This window comes from Phacochoerus africanus, chromosome 3 (genome assembly GCF_016906955.1).
Source record: "Phacochoerus africanus isolate WHEZ1 chromosome 3, ROS_Pafr_v1, whole genome shotgun sequence".
NCBI lineage: Eukaryota > Metazoa > Chordata > Mammalia > Artiodactyla > Suidae > Phacochoerus > Phacochoerus africanus.
In genome coordinates, this window is record NC_062546.1 from 155,627,644 (window position 1) to 155,645,696 (window position 18,053).

The window sequence follows — 18,053 nt, forward strand, 5'->3', positions numbered from 1 at the left end:
AATAACACTCTGTTAAGTCTATAGATTGTAGTTTTGACAGAAGTGCTGCATGGAGGGACAGTAAGTCCACATCTAGAGTAAACATATTGCAGGAAGGACAAAATACTGACCCTTCTTTGAAGGAAGCTGTCCAGTATAAGCAACCTATCACTAGGTAATGGCTGATCACCCCTGGGAAAAGTGCTATACTGGTGACTCGGTGTTGATTTCTTTCTTTTTTTTTTTTGGTCTTTTTGCCTTTTTTAGGGCTGCTCCCATGGCATATGGAGGTTCCCAGGCTAGGGGTCTAATCGGAGCTGTAGCCACTGGCCTACACCAGAGCCACAGCAAGGCAGGATCCGATCCGCACCACGTCTGTGACCTACACCACAGCTCATGGCAACACCGCATCATTAACCCACTGAGCAAGGCCAGGGATCGAACCCACAACCTCATGGTTCCTAGTTGGATTCATTAACCACTGCTCCATGATGGGAACTCCCTAGGTGTTGATTTCTATTGCTTGAAAGTTGGGCACTCAGAGAGTGTCCTGGCCATAGCCAGTAGGAAGCTGGGGCTCTCAGTCCTACAACCACAAGTTAATGACCTCTAACAACAACCTTAAGGAGACTGTAAGTTGATTTTTTCCCAAGACAAGCCCCTAGAAAATAAAACATCTTGGCCAACACCTTGATTGAGTGAGGAACAAGCATACTGACTTATGCTTGTTGTGTGATAATAAATGTGAGATTTGAGATAGTAAATGTGTGCTGTTTAAAGCTGTTGAGGTTATGGCAATTTGTTAAACATAAAATAATCCTAATAGAAAACCTTCCCTAATCACTCTGTTTGAAATTGTTCTCCCTCCCTTTACCACATGCACCCTCAGCTTAAATTCATTTCATCCACAGCACTTTTCACTATTATACTATGCAAAATGTTTTAATATCTGTCTCTCTCAACTATGATGAAAAGTTCATGAAACAGAGCTTTTTTCCTCTATGACAGATATATCACCTGTGCTTTGAATACCAGCTGACAGGTAATGGACACTCAAAGAGTATTTGCTGAAAGATAATGAGTACCTGCATCGCATCCCAATCAGTCTGATCTTAAGAGTTAGCTTAAATAACAGCAAAGTAAATACAGAAAATAAATCACAGGAAACATTCCCAGAAAAACTGATTCCAATCTGGTTCTATCACTTGCATGCAACTCTGAATAAGTCTCTAAAACTTGCTTAGCTCCAGTTTTGTCATCACTAAATATGGATAGTAATGCTAGCCATGTTTGCTCATGTGTTTATTTTTAGGATCAAAGTAATGTTGCATAATAAATTTTAAGGAGTAATATTAATTACAAGGAAGAAATATATGTGGCTAATATGTATGTAAAATATTTCAGCTTCATAGTAAAGAAATGAATTATAGGCTTAACATTAATGATATATCACTTATTGACTGTCAATTAAATTTAGAATGATGCTACTCAACATTGATAAGGTATTTATTCTCACATACTGTTTGGAAGAGTGCAAAAATAGTATAAATTTATAAATAGCAGTTTGGAAAAACCTCAAAAAAGTGCACATTTATCTTTTATTCTAGTAATTCTGCTTTTAGGAACCTATCTTTTGGATATAATCAGACTGATGTATAAAATATAGATGGAAAATATTCATGAAAGTTTGGTTTGCACTTGTAAAACTAAGTAATTTACCTAAGTGTTTAAACACAAACTGATGAATTATTTTTAAATCTCTCTCTCTCGCTCTTTCTCACATTGAATAAACCTTTGCCAGTCTCTGAACACCATCACAAACGTAAGGCCACAATTATTCTGCCTTTCCCAACCATCCAACTCCATGGATTTTCCTGAGTCCATATCTGAGGATTAATGACCCATTTTGCTCTTGTGACATTCTGTTTTCCTCTAGACTAAAATAAATAAATCAGTGGGAAAGTAGCGTAGACTCTCTGAGATAATATCATAACCAAAGAATATTGATTCTTAGTTTTTTCATCCTTTGTTGCATATTTTCAAAGTATATATTGAATTACATGTGAGTGTACATTATAATGTGTTTTGCAATGCAGTAGCTAGACCACATCCTCCCACAAATTCCTTTTAACATACTTTTAATTTGCTAATTCCATTTCTGTCTTGATATTTATCACTAAAAATGTCTTTTGAGTGATTCTCAATAAACTGTTGAGGAAACTTTTGAAATAGCATTGATGTTTCCATGAGCCTCACAGATATTATCTTGTATATTCATTTGTGTGGATCCTAATTTTCTTTCCATTTGGCATTCTCAAAAAATGTACTTGGTTTCTATTATTTATCTTTTAAAATTACTGGATATAGGAGTCCTGTTGTGCTCAGCAGGTTAAGAACCCAACATAGTTTCCGTGAGGATGCCGGTTCGATCCCTAGCCTTACTCAGTGGGTTAAGGATCTGACTGCCACAAGCTGTGATGCAGGTTGCAGATGTGTCTTGGATCTGGTCTTGCTGTGGCTGTGGTATAGGCCAGTAGCTGCAGCTCTGATTTAGCCCAGGAAACTCCATATGCCACAGGTACAGCTGGAAAAAAGAAAAAAGATAACTAGATAAAATATATGATTTAGTACTTTATTTTGCTGCAGAAAAATGCAAGAAAGATTATAAAGACTGATCAATTCTATCCTAAAATTAAGCAAAGTATCTGGCCAGGCCTGTAAGTTCTGTAACTAAACAGTCCCTAAATATTAATCATATTATTTACCTTGTTATCAGAAAGTCTGTCACTGAGATAAGAAAATTTTGTGTACATAGAAGGAGATTGAGATCAGTAGGAACACTTGAATGTATTTGGTGCTCCCTGACAACCTCTACCAGACTAAAACATTTACATTCTAAATGTACACAGTTCTTTAAATCAGCACCTGGGGGCTGATTCCAGCCATGTCAGTCACTCAGTTTATCACAGATAACACAACAGTACTGGCATTTGGTCATCAACAGACCCCTTGTTATTTAACTACAATGTTAGTAGGAGTGGATTTAGTAAAATCAGAATGGTTTAATTTGAAATATTAAATAGCGAAATTATGGGCATTTCATTTATAAAAGAAACTTTGCTTTTTGCTAAAAGCATTGTATGTATGTATGTATGTATGTATGTATCTTGGCCATGCCTGTGGCATGTGGAAGTTCCCAAGCCAGAGATTGAACCTGCACCACAGCAATTACACAAGCCACTACAGTGACATTAGATCCTTAACCCACTGAGCCACAAGGGAACTCCAGAAGTATTGTATTTTTAATTGGATTATATGTGCATATTTATATAATTAACTTTTATTCTAAACATTTTATTTAAAATAGTCATCTATTATTCTTATTTGTTGTCGCCAGCTTCCCAAAAGATCTAGTAGGAAAAATTAATCTACTTGCTAAAATATCATATTTATAAATAGATTTTTTAAAAAATATTTGAACATTAGTTCTTTTATTGGTATTGCAACTTTCTTGCTTCATTTCATTTAGCACTTTGATTCTTCTAAGTGTTTACTTTAGAGAACTTATCTTCTAGTTTCTTTGAAACTCTCTGTCAGCATCCTCTTCCTAACCCAAATCCTCTCTTGATTGAATGTCTCTTTGTTACAATGGCAGGAGGTATTTCTCAGAAAAGCAATGCATATCCTTTAGGTAATTCAATTATGCACATCCAATTAGTCACTAATTCTGCTTTTTCTTTCCACTGCAACTCCCTTAGAGAAGGCTGTTAAAGTTTCTTACCTGGTTCATTGTAATATTCTATTGATTGGTTGCTTTGTCTTTAATCTTGTCCCATGGCAAAATTTCATGATACTGATGCCAAAAGAATCTTAAAATGAAAATCTCATTGTGGCATTTCATTCCTTAAAGTCCTTCAGTGTCACATTTAATCATATGATAGTCTCCCCCATGATTTGTTTGGACACTGTAATTCTCATTACTCCCACACATACACTCTCCTCTAGCCCTACTTCTTTACATGCATTTTTAAAGAATATACATGCTTATATTTCTATGATTATATAAAAGTATTTTATTTTCCCACTTCCAACATTCAGCGCTTCCTGTCCATACTCTTTATATCCTTCAAGACCAGATCAAATGTTATTTTTCCCAAGTGGCCTTCCTGGGGATTTAGTCACACCCCTGTTCTGTCCTCACATGACACAGTAAGAATATCTCAGTCACTGATTGCCGTTATCTCTTCTTGTGTGTCTTCCCTCCTAGTTTCTGCAAAGTGCTTGTAAACATAGACTCACAAACACTTTTCCACACATAGTCACAGACCTACAGACATATACAAGATAAAGTTATAAGCATTTTCTTTACTCTTTTTAAAATTTCACAGCCATTTAATAGAGTGACTGTTGCTGGTGTTCAATACTTTTTTTTTGCTTTTTGGGGCTCCACTCACAGCTTATGAAAGTTCCCAGGCTAGGGGTCAAATCAGAGCTACAGCTGCTGGCCACAGCAACACAGGATCCAAGCCACTTCTGTGACCTATACCACAGGTCACGGCCAACACAAAGCTCATGACCTACACGTAGCAACACCTCCAGATCCCAGACCACTTAGTGAGGCCAGGAATCAAACCTGCATCTTCATGGAAACTAGTCAAATTTGTTTCTGCTGCACCACAAAGGGAACTTCCCAATAAATTATTGAATGGGTCTTAATATGATTTCAATGATTAGGAGAAAAAGGTGCCCAAAACTATGAATATCTAAAATTTAGAATTAAAACTTTGTTGCCTGTTACACTCTAATTCTATATATTTTTCATAATCGATAAATAATGTAATATATATTATAAAAGTGTAGCTACTTTTAATTGTTACATCAATGTAATGATATATATCAAAGTTTTACTTTCTATGAAATACTAGTACAATTTAGATATTTATGACATGGCTTTTCTTTTTTCTGAATTCAACTCAAAATAAACTCCTACACAAACATGTCAGTTCAATGATCTCAAAATACCTTTGTATTATTTTAAAATAATTGTTCTAGAGTAATCTCATATATGTTAAACATATACATACTTTATATAAACCCCATTAATTAAAGTATTAGATATTATTTGAAGTTTAGGTTGTGGTCCTGTGTCAGAGAAATTGAGCTAATACAATCTAGGACAACCAAGAATCTAATATTATTTCATTAGCAGGACTAACTTTTTTAAAGCCAGAAAATTCCTAGTTTGGAGGATCTAAGTAATTCCCACATAAATCAACAAGTATTTTATTGAGCCAGTCTTTTATATATCAGGCATTGTTCTAAGACCTTGACATACATCAGTGTGTGTGTGTGTGTGTGTGTGTGTGTGTGTGTGTGTGTAAATATATATATATGGCATTTATTAAGACTTTGTTCAGCCACTTCATAAAAATGTGACTAGTATGTGTTTTATTATCTTAGAGTCCTAGTCTAAGACTGACATACCACAATTGCATAACAGCATGAGCTCCACAAGAAAAAAAAACAGTAATCATTTTTAATAACTATATACTGCCTCTGTGAAAGACTATAGTGAAAATATTTGGGGCATGGGACCACTTTGGTGTCTCTTAAATCATGCCACATGCATGGCTATTTATCAATTCTATTCAAATTGACATGCTCTTTCTCTGGCCTTGAGCCCAAAACCTGAGCTCCTTTAATACAGATGAAACATGCTCAGTATAAAAAGAATTTCCATGAAAATACGATTAATTTTCTTCCCAGATCTTGAATTATTTGGGAAATATGCCTGATATTTGAAGGGAAGGATTATTTTAAATCACATTAGTAGAGGGCATTTGCCTTATGGATTAACATAATACATTTACTCTTCTTAGAAAATATGAAAAGAATCAGATACCTTGCTGGTATCGAGCACATCAAAATATGATGAAATTTATTATATGTAACTGAAGTGTACAAGCTAATAGGGGTTTATTAGGAGTTCCCATTGTGGCCCAGCAGATATGAATCTGGCAAGTATCCATGAGGATACAGATTCGATCCCTGGCCTTGCTCAGTGGGTTAAAGATCCTGCATTGCCATGAAATGTGGTGTAGATCACAGACGTGGATTGTATGTAGCATTGCTGTGGCTGTGACGTAGGCAAGTGGCTAGAGCTCCGATTCAGCCCCTAGTCTGGGAACCTCCATATGCCACAGGTGTAGCCCTAAAGAAAAGAAAAAAAAAAGACAAAAGGTAGGGCTTTATTAGGCAGAGAACCTTGGCAAACAATCAATAAGCAAAGATGAAAGTTTTCCATTCCAATTTACTAAGGCATAAGTATATCTTTTAAAGTAATATAATAATATGTTTTGGCAATTTTTACAAACCAAAAATGCAAGAAAATATTTTAGAAGTGAATTGTCACATTTGCTGTATTTTCCTAAGATGAGGTTAAAGATGATGTATTAGAAAATTCCAACAACAATAGTAACTTTGACATTGCCATAGACCCAAATATTTTAATCATTTTCATATTTTTTAATAGAGGCTCAAAGAACTGAAACAAAGGGAATTTGCTCGAAATGTAGCATCTAAATCCAGGAAAGATGAAAGAAAACAGGAAAAGGCACTCCAACGCCTGCACAAGCTGGCTGAGCTAAGAAAGGAAACTGTATGGTGAGTGTGTGGTGAAATGTTAAGTTCTCCTAAAACATGACAAAACAACAAAAAAGAAAAAATAAAAGACCAAATAAAGGGCACAAATCTGTTTATTTTTGTACCTAGAATAAAATTCAAATTTTCATGGCTTTCTGTTGGTCGTAAAAAGTAAATTGAACTTGAATTTTATGCAAACACCTGTTTAATGCACATTTCAATAAAAAGCCAAATGGCTATAATTTGGTTTGTAAAAAAATAAATTTTACATTATTCTGCTATTTATCTTAGTTGAAAGCTATTCTGTTTCTTGGTGAAATTCATAACATTTTATTGCTAGGGCCTTTGTTATAAATGGAGGTGTAGGAGGTACTTATTTTTTTAATTGAAATGGAGAACTTTTATTTGAAATTATTTTTAAGAATACATATATGTGTGTGTACACACCGCATATATATGTGAAGATAGAGAAAAAGGATATATATATATATAGCAGAGAGAGAACAGGAAGACCCTGTGTACTTCAGTGGCAGGTCGAAATTAATTTCACTGTGAATGAACTCTAACTGGAACTATTAAAAGTTCACAACTTTTATACTTTGACTTGCTTCTGACAGAGAGTGGCTACAGTGCTGTAAATCAGAAATCAACAATTCAGGCCAGGACAATGGTATGAAAAGAAGACCACCCTTTAGAGTGCCCCCACCTCCATTAAATACACCTCTCTGATTATTGTCTATATAACAAAGCTATTTTATACCAAATTTATTTTATACAGAATAGTGTCAGTGGATATTGATATATCAAAACATTTTATGAGATGTCAGATTTGGAAAAATTAAAATAAAATTTAAATATATCTGGACTTCTATAGTGACTGTTAACATCAAACATAACTGATCAGCTGTACCAACTAGACATTTTTATCCTGTGTGGTAGTAAATGAAAAATAATACAAGTTTATGTTTCAGAGAATCATAGGCCCTATGTAATTTAATGTCCTATAAATAGCATTTATAGATATAAATTCTTATATATTAAGGGAATTAGAGTTGATAATAAGATATGTATAAAAGAAGCAAAACTTCAATTCTAAATTACTTTTCTTAGCCTACAGTACGTTTCACATAAAACACACACACACACACATGATTTTTCCCAATAATTTGGTGCCTCTAAAGAGGTGCAAAATAAGAGTAGTGTTGTTTCTTAATGTCACATAAGGCAATGAAACAGTCTGTTGTTTTAAAGGAAGCATTCAATTTGAAAAACTGGAGGACATTTATAACTTCTGAGAAACTAACATTTTAGAAAAGCACAGAAAATTCTGTACAGCATGATTCTGTTGGGGTAAAGATGATAATTAGGTAGTTCTTTGTTTATGTGCTGGAAATATAGTTCTTTTAATAAGAACTATTTATGGTATATTGTAATGCCATAAAAAATAAAAAAGGATAGCAATTTCAAAAGACTCAAACTTTTATGTCTCTTAGCCTATGGTAGATGCTTGTAAACAATGGTTGAATATATTTGTTGAACTGAATTCCCAGACTACTTACATCATGAATGAGAGGTTTTTCTTTAACTTTCTTATTTTCCATATAGTATCAATGATGTTAAGTATTTGTGAATTAAAAGGTATTTTATTTTAGAGAATTCCGTAATACTCCACAGTGTCACTAAAGAGGCTATGGGGTACAAAACAAAACAAAAACCCTGGTTTAGTCTGGAAACACTGGCTGAGAGCATAGAAATGTCTTTGACCATTGCTGTTAATAGCTATGAGAGACAGCTTCTCTAGGTCATCGCAAACAATAATGAATGACTAAATGAAATATGGTACTATGGAAGGCTGTTGCCCTACATGAAAGTAATTATCTTATAAAAATTTTAAAACTTGAAAAAATCTTATAATGATATTTCTAAGATGTAAGTGTTTGAGTAGTTTTCCTCACAAGTGTCCTGTCTAAGAACATGGTTTTGTTTCTTTTTGTAGTGCTCCTGGAAGTGGCCCCATGTTCAAGTCAACAACCGTTACTGTGAGAGAAAATTATAATGAAATTTCCCAAAGAGTTGTTGTGGATTCAGTTAATAACCAGGAAGATTTCAAATACACTTTGATTCACAGTCAAGAGAATGCTAAAGATGTCACCACTGTTGCTGCAGATCCAGAAAGCACGGATAGTTATACTGCCAAAAATAACCAACTTGGAGATCAAGCCCAGGGAATTCACAGACACAAAATTGGCTTTTCTTTTGCATTTCCAAAGAAAGCATCCGTGAAGCTGGAGTCGTCAGCTGCAGCCTTTTCTGATTACAATGATGATGCCTCTGTGGAAAGGGGATTTAGCAGAAAAAGTAGATTTGTCCCCGGTGCTTGTCATCTTCAGCTATCTTCACCAACAGATGTGCTTTTAAGTTCTGAGGAGAAAGCTAACTCTTTTCACCCACCAGAGGTAATGTGCACTGATAAAGAAAATGCACCAACTCAAGAGATGAAAGAAGTTTCTAGTGGAAAAGATCCATTATTTTCACCTCCATTTTGCCAGTTTCAGCCCTCTTTATCACTTGATACAGATAATTGTCAAAATTCTGTCCCATTAACAGATCAAATTCCAGTGGAAGATGTTGTTTCTAATGAAGAGATACCTACAAATGGCAACAGTTCTGAGCTGCTAGAAAATAAATCCACAGTTCTTGATGTGGCTAACGACTGTGTATCTTTGCAAGCTACCGCAGAGGAAAATGTTAAGGATAATGGTACATCCACAATTGAAGCTGAAAATAAAAGTCACAGCCCTGACATGTTGGCCTCTTCAAATTCTGAAGAGGATAATATAATCTTACATAGGAAAACGGACTTACATAAAAGACCATGCAAGCCATTTGTACCTGTGCTTAACAAAGATGGATCCACAGTTCTTCAGTGGCCATCAGAAATGCTGATTTACACGACTACTCAACCATCAGTTTCCTATAGCTGTAATCCTCTCTGCTTTGACTTTAAGTCCACTAAAGTAAACAACAATCTAGATAAAAACAAGCTGCCCCTAAATGATCTTTATTCTCAGCAGAAGGAAGACATCTACAAGAGATCAGTTTCAGGCTGCAAGGATACATTTATTGCAGGACTCACTGATTATGAAATTGGAGGCAGTGAAAATGAATATACCCAAGTTACTCCTCTTTTGGCTGATGATAAGCTCTCCAATAGCTGTGATTCTGGAAAAAATGAGAATATGTGTCAGAGGTATAAAAATATTTCCTGTAGGAATAGAAAAACAAAAAAATACACTTTTACTAAAAATCAGAAGAAAGAGCATGCTCCAGGTGGCAAGTACAACAGAATAAGATTGAAAGATGCTCATGAACACTGGTTCCATAAAAGTAGAAGGAAGAAAAAAAGAAGAAAGTTATGTCACCATCATTATGGAGAGAAAACCAAAGAATCAGAAACTCACTTCAAAATGGAAACAGAAAATAGTTACACAGATAGAACTAGGAAAAATTTACTGGAAAGAGTTTCAGGAAAACAGTATTTATTAGCTGCAGATCAGTTATTAGATTCACAGCAATTACCTGATAAAAGGCCCAAACCAGCATCCATATACTTAAGTGAAAATGAAGAAATGTGTAAAACTCAGAACACTGAATACAATAATAATGATATTATCAGTTCTATAAACCATTGTAAAAAGAATTCAGTTGTTTTAAATGGACAATCCAATTCAACAATGGTACATCCTGGGAAACATAATTTAACATACTCCAGAACTTACTGTAGTTGGAAAGCCAAAATGTCCAGCTGTAGTCATGATCACAGATACTTAGTTCTTCAAAATGATATGAAATGCATGAGTCAGAACCAGGCGGTTAAAAGAGGTTATAATTCTCTCATTAATGAATCAGAAAGATGCCATCGAAAGCGTAGACAATATTCATATTCTTATTCTTCAGACGAAAGTTTAAATCAACATCATTATTTACCAGAAGAATTTTTGAGGCCACCCAGTGCTTCTGTTCCTTGTAAACCTAAAAGGAAACGGAGGAGAAAAAGAAGCAGATTCCACACTAGTTTTGAAGCTTTGGAACTCAAAGAGAAGGCAGATTATCCTACTAAATCTTCATTACATCACCAGGATGAAATAATAAACAAAGACAAAAAAGAGGAAATAAAACCACAAGAAATTGCAGATGTCAAAAGGAACTCAGAACAAATAGACCAAGTAGAAAACAGACTGGCTTTGCACACCAGCAGTCCCCTTCCTTCTGAAACCAGTGGTGAAACTGAGCACATCGTAATGGAAACCACGTCTGGTGAACTGCCAGAGATTTCCAGTGAACCCACCACGTCAGTGTATATAGCTAGTGCCCCAGCAAAAGAAGAAATCAATGGTACCTTGCTCAAACACAAAGAAAGAAGTGAGAATATAAATACTAATGAAAAGCAGACTCCTTTCAAGATGCCTCCTATTGAAAGAAACTTTAGACAGCCACAACCTAAGTCATACCTTTGCCATTATGAACTGGCTGAGGCCCTTCCACAAGGAAAGATGAATGAAGCATCTACTGAGTGGCTGTGTTTTAATTCAGGAATCCTTAATGCACAACCACCATTACCACTCAAAGAAGCACACATCAGTGGCCATGCCTTTGTAACAACAGAGCAAATCTTGGCTCCATTAGCTTTACCAGAACAAGCATTGTTGATCCCAATAGAAAACCATGACAAATTCAAAAATCTACCATGTGAAGTCTACCAGCACATCATACCACCCAACGTGCTGGCCAACAAGGTCAAATTCACTTTTCCTCCAGCTGCCCTCCCACCCCCTAGCACACCTCTGCAGCCTTTGCCTTTACAGCAGCCCTTATGTTCTACCTCTGTAACCACAATCCACCACACTGTTTTGCAGCAGCATGCGGCAGCGGCTGCAGCTGCAGCCGCTGCTGCTGCTGCAGGGACCTTTAAGGTATTTCAACCGCACCAACAGTTTCTGTCCCAGGTCCCAGCTCTTACCAGAACGGCATTACCTCAGATCTCAGTTGGACCAGTAGGACCAAGGCTTTGTCCTGGGAATCAGCCAACTTTTGTTTCTCCTCCTCAGATGCCAATCATTCCAGCTTCAGTTCTTCATCCTAGCCATCTGGCCTTCCCACCTCTCCCCCATGCACTCTTTCCCTCACTGCTCTCCCCCCACCCTACAGTCATCCCACTACAGCCCCTCTTCTAGTCATCGCTGTGAAAGGGAAAGAAAATGCTCATGTGGAAACTACTGCTATGTGCGTAAATGCTCAACTAAGTGGATAATTGCCTATTTAAATGGTGGACATAAACTAGCCAAAATATGGCATCATTGATATGAAATGATTTACTGTAAGTGTAATGATACAAATAAATTCTTAAGTTTCTGATATATAATATTATTAAGGCACTGAATAGTTTGAAAATCAATACAATATATTCTGTATATTAAAATGATGTCTTAAGAGTATGTATAATGTACATAAAATATATTTATAGTACTATAATTTATGTTGTAAAGTATGCTCTTTGTTTTTTTTAATCTCTGTGTATTTGCACCTATTTAATGTTTAGACAAAGCTGATGGCACTATGTTTTGTACCATGTTCCTTGAAACTGTAAATTCAGTGAAAGATATCTCTTGCAATAAATTTTTGTTAAATACTTAAGTAAATCAAATCCTTGTTTTTAGTTGGTTTTCACTATTTTGGGAATGTATAGTAACAGTAGGTTTTAAATTTATATTGTATCTTTTCTCCAGTGGCATCTCTGAATCTAAGAAACTAAGCAGAATATCTTTGGAGTCTATCAATACTTAATCTATAATAGCATCTCTAAGAATAAATGTAACGGGTCCATTTGCTTTTCTGTTTGTCTTAATGCTACTCATACTCAGAGTTACACTTGGCCCTCTAAACAATGAACCACAGAAATTCTTGTTAAAGTAATATTAGTATTTGGTGAGTAAGAGGTTGGGGGTAACTATGAAATATGCCAAGTACATAGTGTTCTTCCAACAACTATAAAACAGTGCTGAGGTAAGAATAGCAAGTAACCAATATAAGTTCTTATAAAAATCTTGTGTATCAAAATTATCCAATGTAGTATGTTTATTTTCAATATTTGCAGAAAGTACACATATATCAGAATGTTGGCATGAATTAAGGAATAGGTTTAACAATTAACCACTATTATATAACATCTTGAGAAGAATGGCATAAATACAATCTGGATATACTCTTAATTGAGAATCTAGAAGTGGGAAAGACAGTAAATAAATAGCTCTTCCTTCTGCAGATCTTTCTAGTAGTCATGTGTGTATCATATTTCAACATCACCCAGGAACAATTAGAGTCACCTTTCCAGATTATGCTGTATTTTTAATGATCTCTGCATTCTTGTTCATCTAAGTGCTGCTTCCATGTGTTCTAAAGAATGTAATTATTAAATAGAAAACAGGGAACATCACACTTTTCTCAAGAGAGTTTCCTAATGTGTACCTGCTGTAGTCCATGCCTTTTTTAATACAAAGTCTGCATGCCTGGTGGAGAGGGGTCACCTCACCACATGCAAATGATAAAGGATGTTAGACTAGCAATGACTCCAGGCAAAAGGGAGGCCATCTGAAACCTTCTGAAGAGAGAACAACTTTTAAGTAATGCTGTACTGAAGAAATGCTATTTTATATGATTACTCTAAGAATTGGGTTAGTTTAATATTGAGCATTAAACATGTGTTCCCATATCAGAATAATCTATATTGAATTCTATTTTAAGAGAAATAAAGGGAAAAATCTATGTTGTTTGCTTTCTTGATTATGTGCCATAATAGTCATTGATTTAAAGGTTTTTCTGCAAAATGGTTGTGAAAGATTGCATATATATTCTTTTATGATTGAAAGTAAGAAGAAATAATAGTAAGAGAAGAGATTCTATTTCAAATGCTCTAAGATAACATGTTCCAAAATGGGAATTAAAGTTGGAATGGATGATTTTTCCCCAAGCAAAATATTTGAAACTACCTTTGAAGATGACTATACTATCTTGAGATAATGGGAATACTAACTGACGATTGCTGACCCAGTTTGTTTTTAATCTCAGAGCAGAATTGCTGCTTTGGCTGTTTAAAATCAAACCAAGTGCTTCACTTTAAAATATGCAGATTTTCCCTCTTTTTGTCATCTTCCAACTATCACCCCACATATTTATCTCTTACCTCTTGATCTTACTCTTTTTTAAAAATGTGTATGTGAAACTTCTAAGCCAGGGATCAAACTCACACCACAATAGCAACCCCACCCTCTGCACTTACAACACTGGATCCTTAACCTGCACTGGATTCTTCACTTTCTTTCCCCTGCGATCTTTTCCTTCTTAATTCAACTGTATATATCATTTGCCTGTATGTGTGCTTCTTTCTCCATGTTGTCATTCCTTTTATTTTGACTTCATTCTGTTGCTCTCCTATATTTATTTTTGTTAAATAATGTGTAGTTATGCTTAAATTTTTAGTTGTAGCAGAATATGCCTGATTGCTAAGTATAAAATAGAAAGTCCTAGAAAGTTTGAGGATTACAGTTATCACTCAAGACTAATTGAAACTCAACTTGGTAAGTCAATTGGATGTCTTGGATACCAGGTGATGGACAAGAAAAGGTTGTTAGTTAAGTATGTCAAGACCATTCTTATAATAAATCATTCATTTAGAGGTTTGGTTTCTTTGATAAGATATTGCTCACATAGTCCAGGTATTTGTTTTATGTTCAAGACTCAAAACAAATGTATGATGATGCAATTGTTCATCTATTCTGATAACACCAACTCCAGAATCAAGGGTATCAGGCTTATAGGCTGAAGATCGACAATGAGCAGAACAATCAGACAGGTAAGTCAGGGTGGACTCATTAAGCAGTGAAGCTGTCAGAGGACCACCAGCTCATTTTAGAGGCAATAGGAGTCAGGCCATGTAGCAGGCATACTTTGGAAGTAGATCTGGGCACTGGTTGATGGGTTGTCCATGAGTCCTGGAGCTAAAATCCCAGGCCTATCCAGGTATAAATTACTATAATCGTATACACAGGGGGATTTTTTTTTTTTTTTTTTTTGCTTTTTAGGGCCACGCCTGTGGCATATAGAAGGTTCCAGGCTAGCGGTTGAATCAGAGCTACAGCTGCTGGTCTACACCACAGCCACATCAATGTGAGAACCAAGCTGTGTCTGCGACCTACACTAAAGCTCATGACAATGCCAGATCCTTAACCCACTGAAAGAGGCCAAGAGTTGAACCTGAATCCTCCTGGATACTAGTAGGGTTTGTAACCTGCTGAGCCACAACAGGAACTCCCTATTGGGGAAATTTAACTGATTCTTATACTATCTCTTACCCACCATCTCTGGTCTGCTAGTTACAGGTATTGGTATAGTATTCATTATTGTAAAGAGCAATGATTTGGAATATAGAATGAAAACTGACATTTAAAATAACAAGTCAAGGAGTCCCCATTGTGGCTCAATGGGTTAAAAACCTGACATAGTGTCTGTGATGATGGGGTTTGATCCCTTGCCTCCCTCAGTGGTTCAAAGATCCAGTGTTGCTGCATGCTGCCAGGAGGTCATAGCTCAGATCCCTCATTGCTGTGGCTGTGGTGTAGGCTGGCAGCTGCAGCTCTGATTCAGCCCCTAGCCTGTAAACTTCCATGTTCTGCAGGTGCAGTCCTAAGAAGAAAAAAAAATTAGAAAAGTAACAAGTACTGTAGACAAGTAACAAAAAACTAACATTGGATGTCAAGAAGGAAACTATCTACAATTATTTCAATATTGTCCCATATATATATATATATATACACACACACACATGCACACACACACACACACAGCCCTATATAAACTGTCCACAGGACATCCAATGTGGCTATCTCAAAGCTGAAATTCATGATCTTTCTTTACAGGTACCACTGAAACCTATCTTTTGTCCTGTGTTTAAAAGCTCTGTGAATGTCATTAAAAAAATAAAAATAAAAATTATTATCCAGGGTATTAGGCCCACATGAAATCAATCAATGGACCTTTTTGGCTCTGTTTCCGTAAGTTTTTCTCAAACATTTCTCACCAGGATACTCTGTTTAGTTCTAGTCCCAGTGATTCATCAACTGGGTTGCTGGATTGTTGACTTGCTGTAGTAAATTAATGTATCTTTCTTCAGTTCCCCAATGATACAATCTACCTCCTCATTTTTAAAAGTAATCTTATTATGGCACTCTTCTACTTTAAAACCTATCATGAGTTCTCAATTTTTCTCAAGATAAACATCAACGTCCTTCTTGTGTTCTGGAAAATTTATGGTGAAGTGGGCACCAGCCTCACTACACAGAAACATTCATTCCAGCTCCTCTAGGCCAGTCATTCTAATTCACATCTTTGCATTTGTGTGAGCGTGTTCTGGTATCTGGCAATGCCTTCCTCCTAATGTTTTCTTTACTTGACTAAATACCAATGAGTCACAATTCAGCTTGTGTCAGGTTTTTTGGTTTTTTTTTTTTTTAAGGATTCCATTGAACAACTTATTTTAATGGAATTTTGAATTATTTAAAATAGAACTATCTAAGCAATCATTAAAGTATGACTTGAACCCTGCCCTAGGAGGAAGGCACAAGCCTCTGTCTATCTATCTATCTATCATCTATTTATCTTTTATCTTTCTATTAACACTTGTCACCAAACATTAACAGACTTGTGTTAGACATTAAACTAGATATGGGGATAAATAAATGAATAGAACATACCTGCTACTCAGACATTCAAGTCCAGTAAGAGAGGTCAACTTGCAAAATTTTATATTTAGCTATCCAAACTTTGCTCTTTCATTATCAGTCTATCAAAATATATTGATTTATAGTTACCAGTGCCCTTTTTCCCACTATAGTATAGTCTCCATTTCTCGATCTCGTTTCCATTTTTCTCTGCTTATTTGCCTAGCTAAACCACTGTCCTTGGGAGTGAAAGTTGCCACCAGGGATGCTTTCCAATAAGCTGTGTACTTTTTCTCATGATAAAATGACGAAGGCTTAAGGCTTACTTATATCATCAGTTGAGATCCAAGTCTTGCTCTAGAGACTGCAGTAAAAGTCTGTGAAGTTTGTTTTGTGGTATTGAGTGTGACTAAGATCTAGCCCACCAGCTATCAGCCCTGTGGAGTGTGTCCCCCTGCCTCAGATCCACCAGGGGCTACGTTGGTATAGAGGAAGCAACTATTTTCCTTCACCCAAAGGCACCATTGCTCACTAAGCCAAATGCCTAGAGCAAAATCATTTTATTTATTCATAGAGGCATCTTATACACTAGCACCTGCCCTGAGCTTCCAGTCCTTAGGAACATAAACTATGGAAGCTATGTGAGCTTGGAAGCTCCTCATAAAAAAAAATTATGAGTACAACAAGATTTCCTTTTCTTTTAATCTCTTAAAATCTTATTTTTCAGCAAACTAATTTTTTTTACCTTTTTACAGTAATATTTTGAATATGTTATTCACATATTTTACTAATGTCTTCCTCCTTTAGGATTCTGGTTTTAACTCTTAATTTTAACATTTTATAAATTACTTCCTAATATTTTGGGGGGATATATTTTCTTTTTTTTGGCCACATCTGCAGCACTTGGAAGTTCCCGGACCAGGGGTCGAACTCACACCACAGCACCAATTAGAGCCACTGCAGTCACAATGCTGGATCCTTAACCCAATGAGCCACAAGGGATCCCCTAGAGGATATATTTTCTATGTATTTATTATCTCCATAGTATTCAGAATAGTATATATTTTAACTTTAAATATCATTACATTGAGTGGAATTAGTCATACTTTGTGGTTTAAGTATTTTTACTTTCCAAACTAGTTTGTATTGATTATCTTTAAGACTACTGTAGAAGTTCCCATCGTGGTATAGGGGAAACGAATCTGACTAGGAACCGTGAGGTTTTGGGTTCGGTCCTTGGCCTAGCTCAGTGGATTAAGGATCCGGTGTTGCCATGAACTGTGGTGTAGGTTGCAGACGTGGCTCGGATCCCACGTTGCTGTGGCTGTGGTGTAGGCCGGCGGCTGTAGCTCCGATTTGACCCCTAGCCTGGTAACCTCCATATGCCACAGGTGTGGCCCTAAAAAGCAAAAAAAAAAAAAAAAAGAGAGAGATAGAAAGAGAGAGAGAGATGAAGACTATTGTAATTCCTTCATTGAATATTAATTTCACTTTATTTCTCAGTATATTTATTGACAGAATAGGCAAAAAGCATATTGGAAAGGGCCTATATATTACATAAAGGAGTTTTGATGGCCTGCCTTACATAAATCCTTCAGGCTTCACCAAATAGTTCTCCTATTCTCTTCAGTATTTAATTTTTCTAACCAGCATTTATGC

At 35.9% G+C, this 18,053-nt stretch overlaps 1 protein-coding gene across 1 annotated transcript in view; it reads left to right on the top strand.

Annotated features, from left to right (window-relative positions):
* The window catches only part of ZNF804A (zinc finger protein 804A), a 302,430-nt gene extending 290,110 nt beyond the window's left edge, over nt 1–12,320 (top strand). Inside the window, exons 3-4 of the mRNA XM_047773027.1 lie at nt 6,512–6,642; nt 8,618–12,320. Of these exons, the coding sequence (XP_047628983.1) occupies nt 6,512–6,642; nt 8,618–11,855 (3,369 nt within the window). The 3' untranslated portion in view covers nt 11,856–12,320. The remainder of the gene's footprint in view (nt 1–6,511; nt 6,643–8,617) is intronic.
* The last annotated feature ends 5,733 nt before the right edge of the window (nt 12,321–18,053 follow it).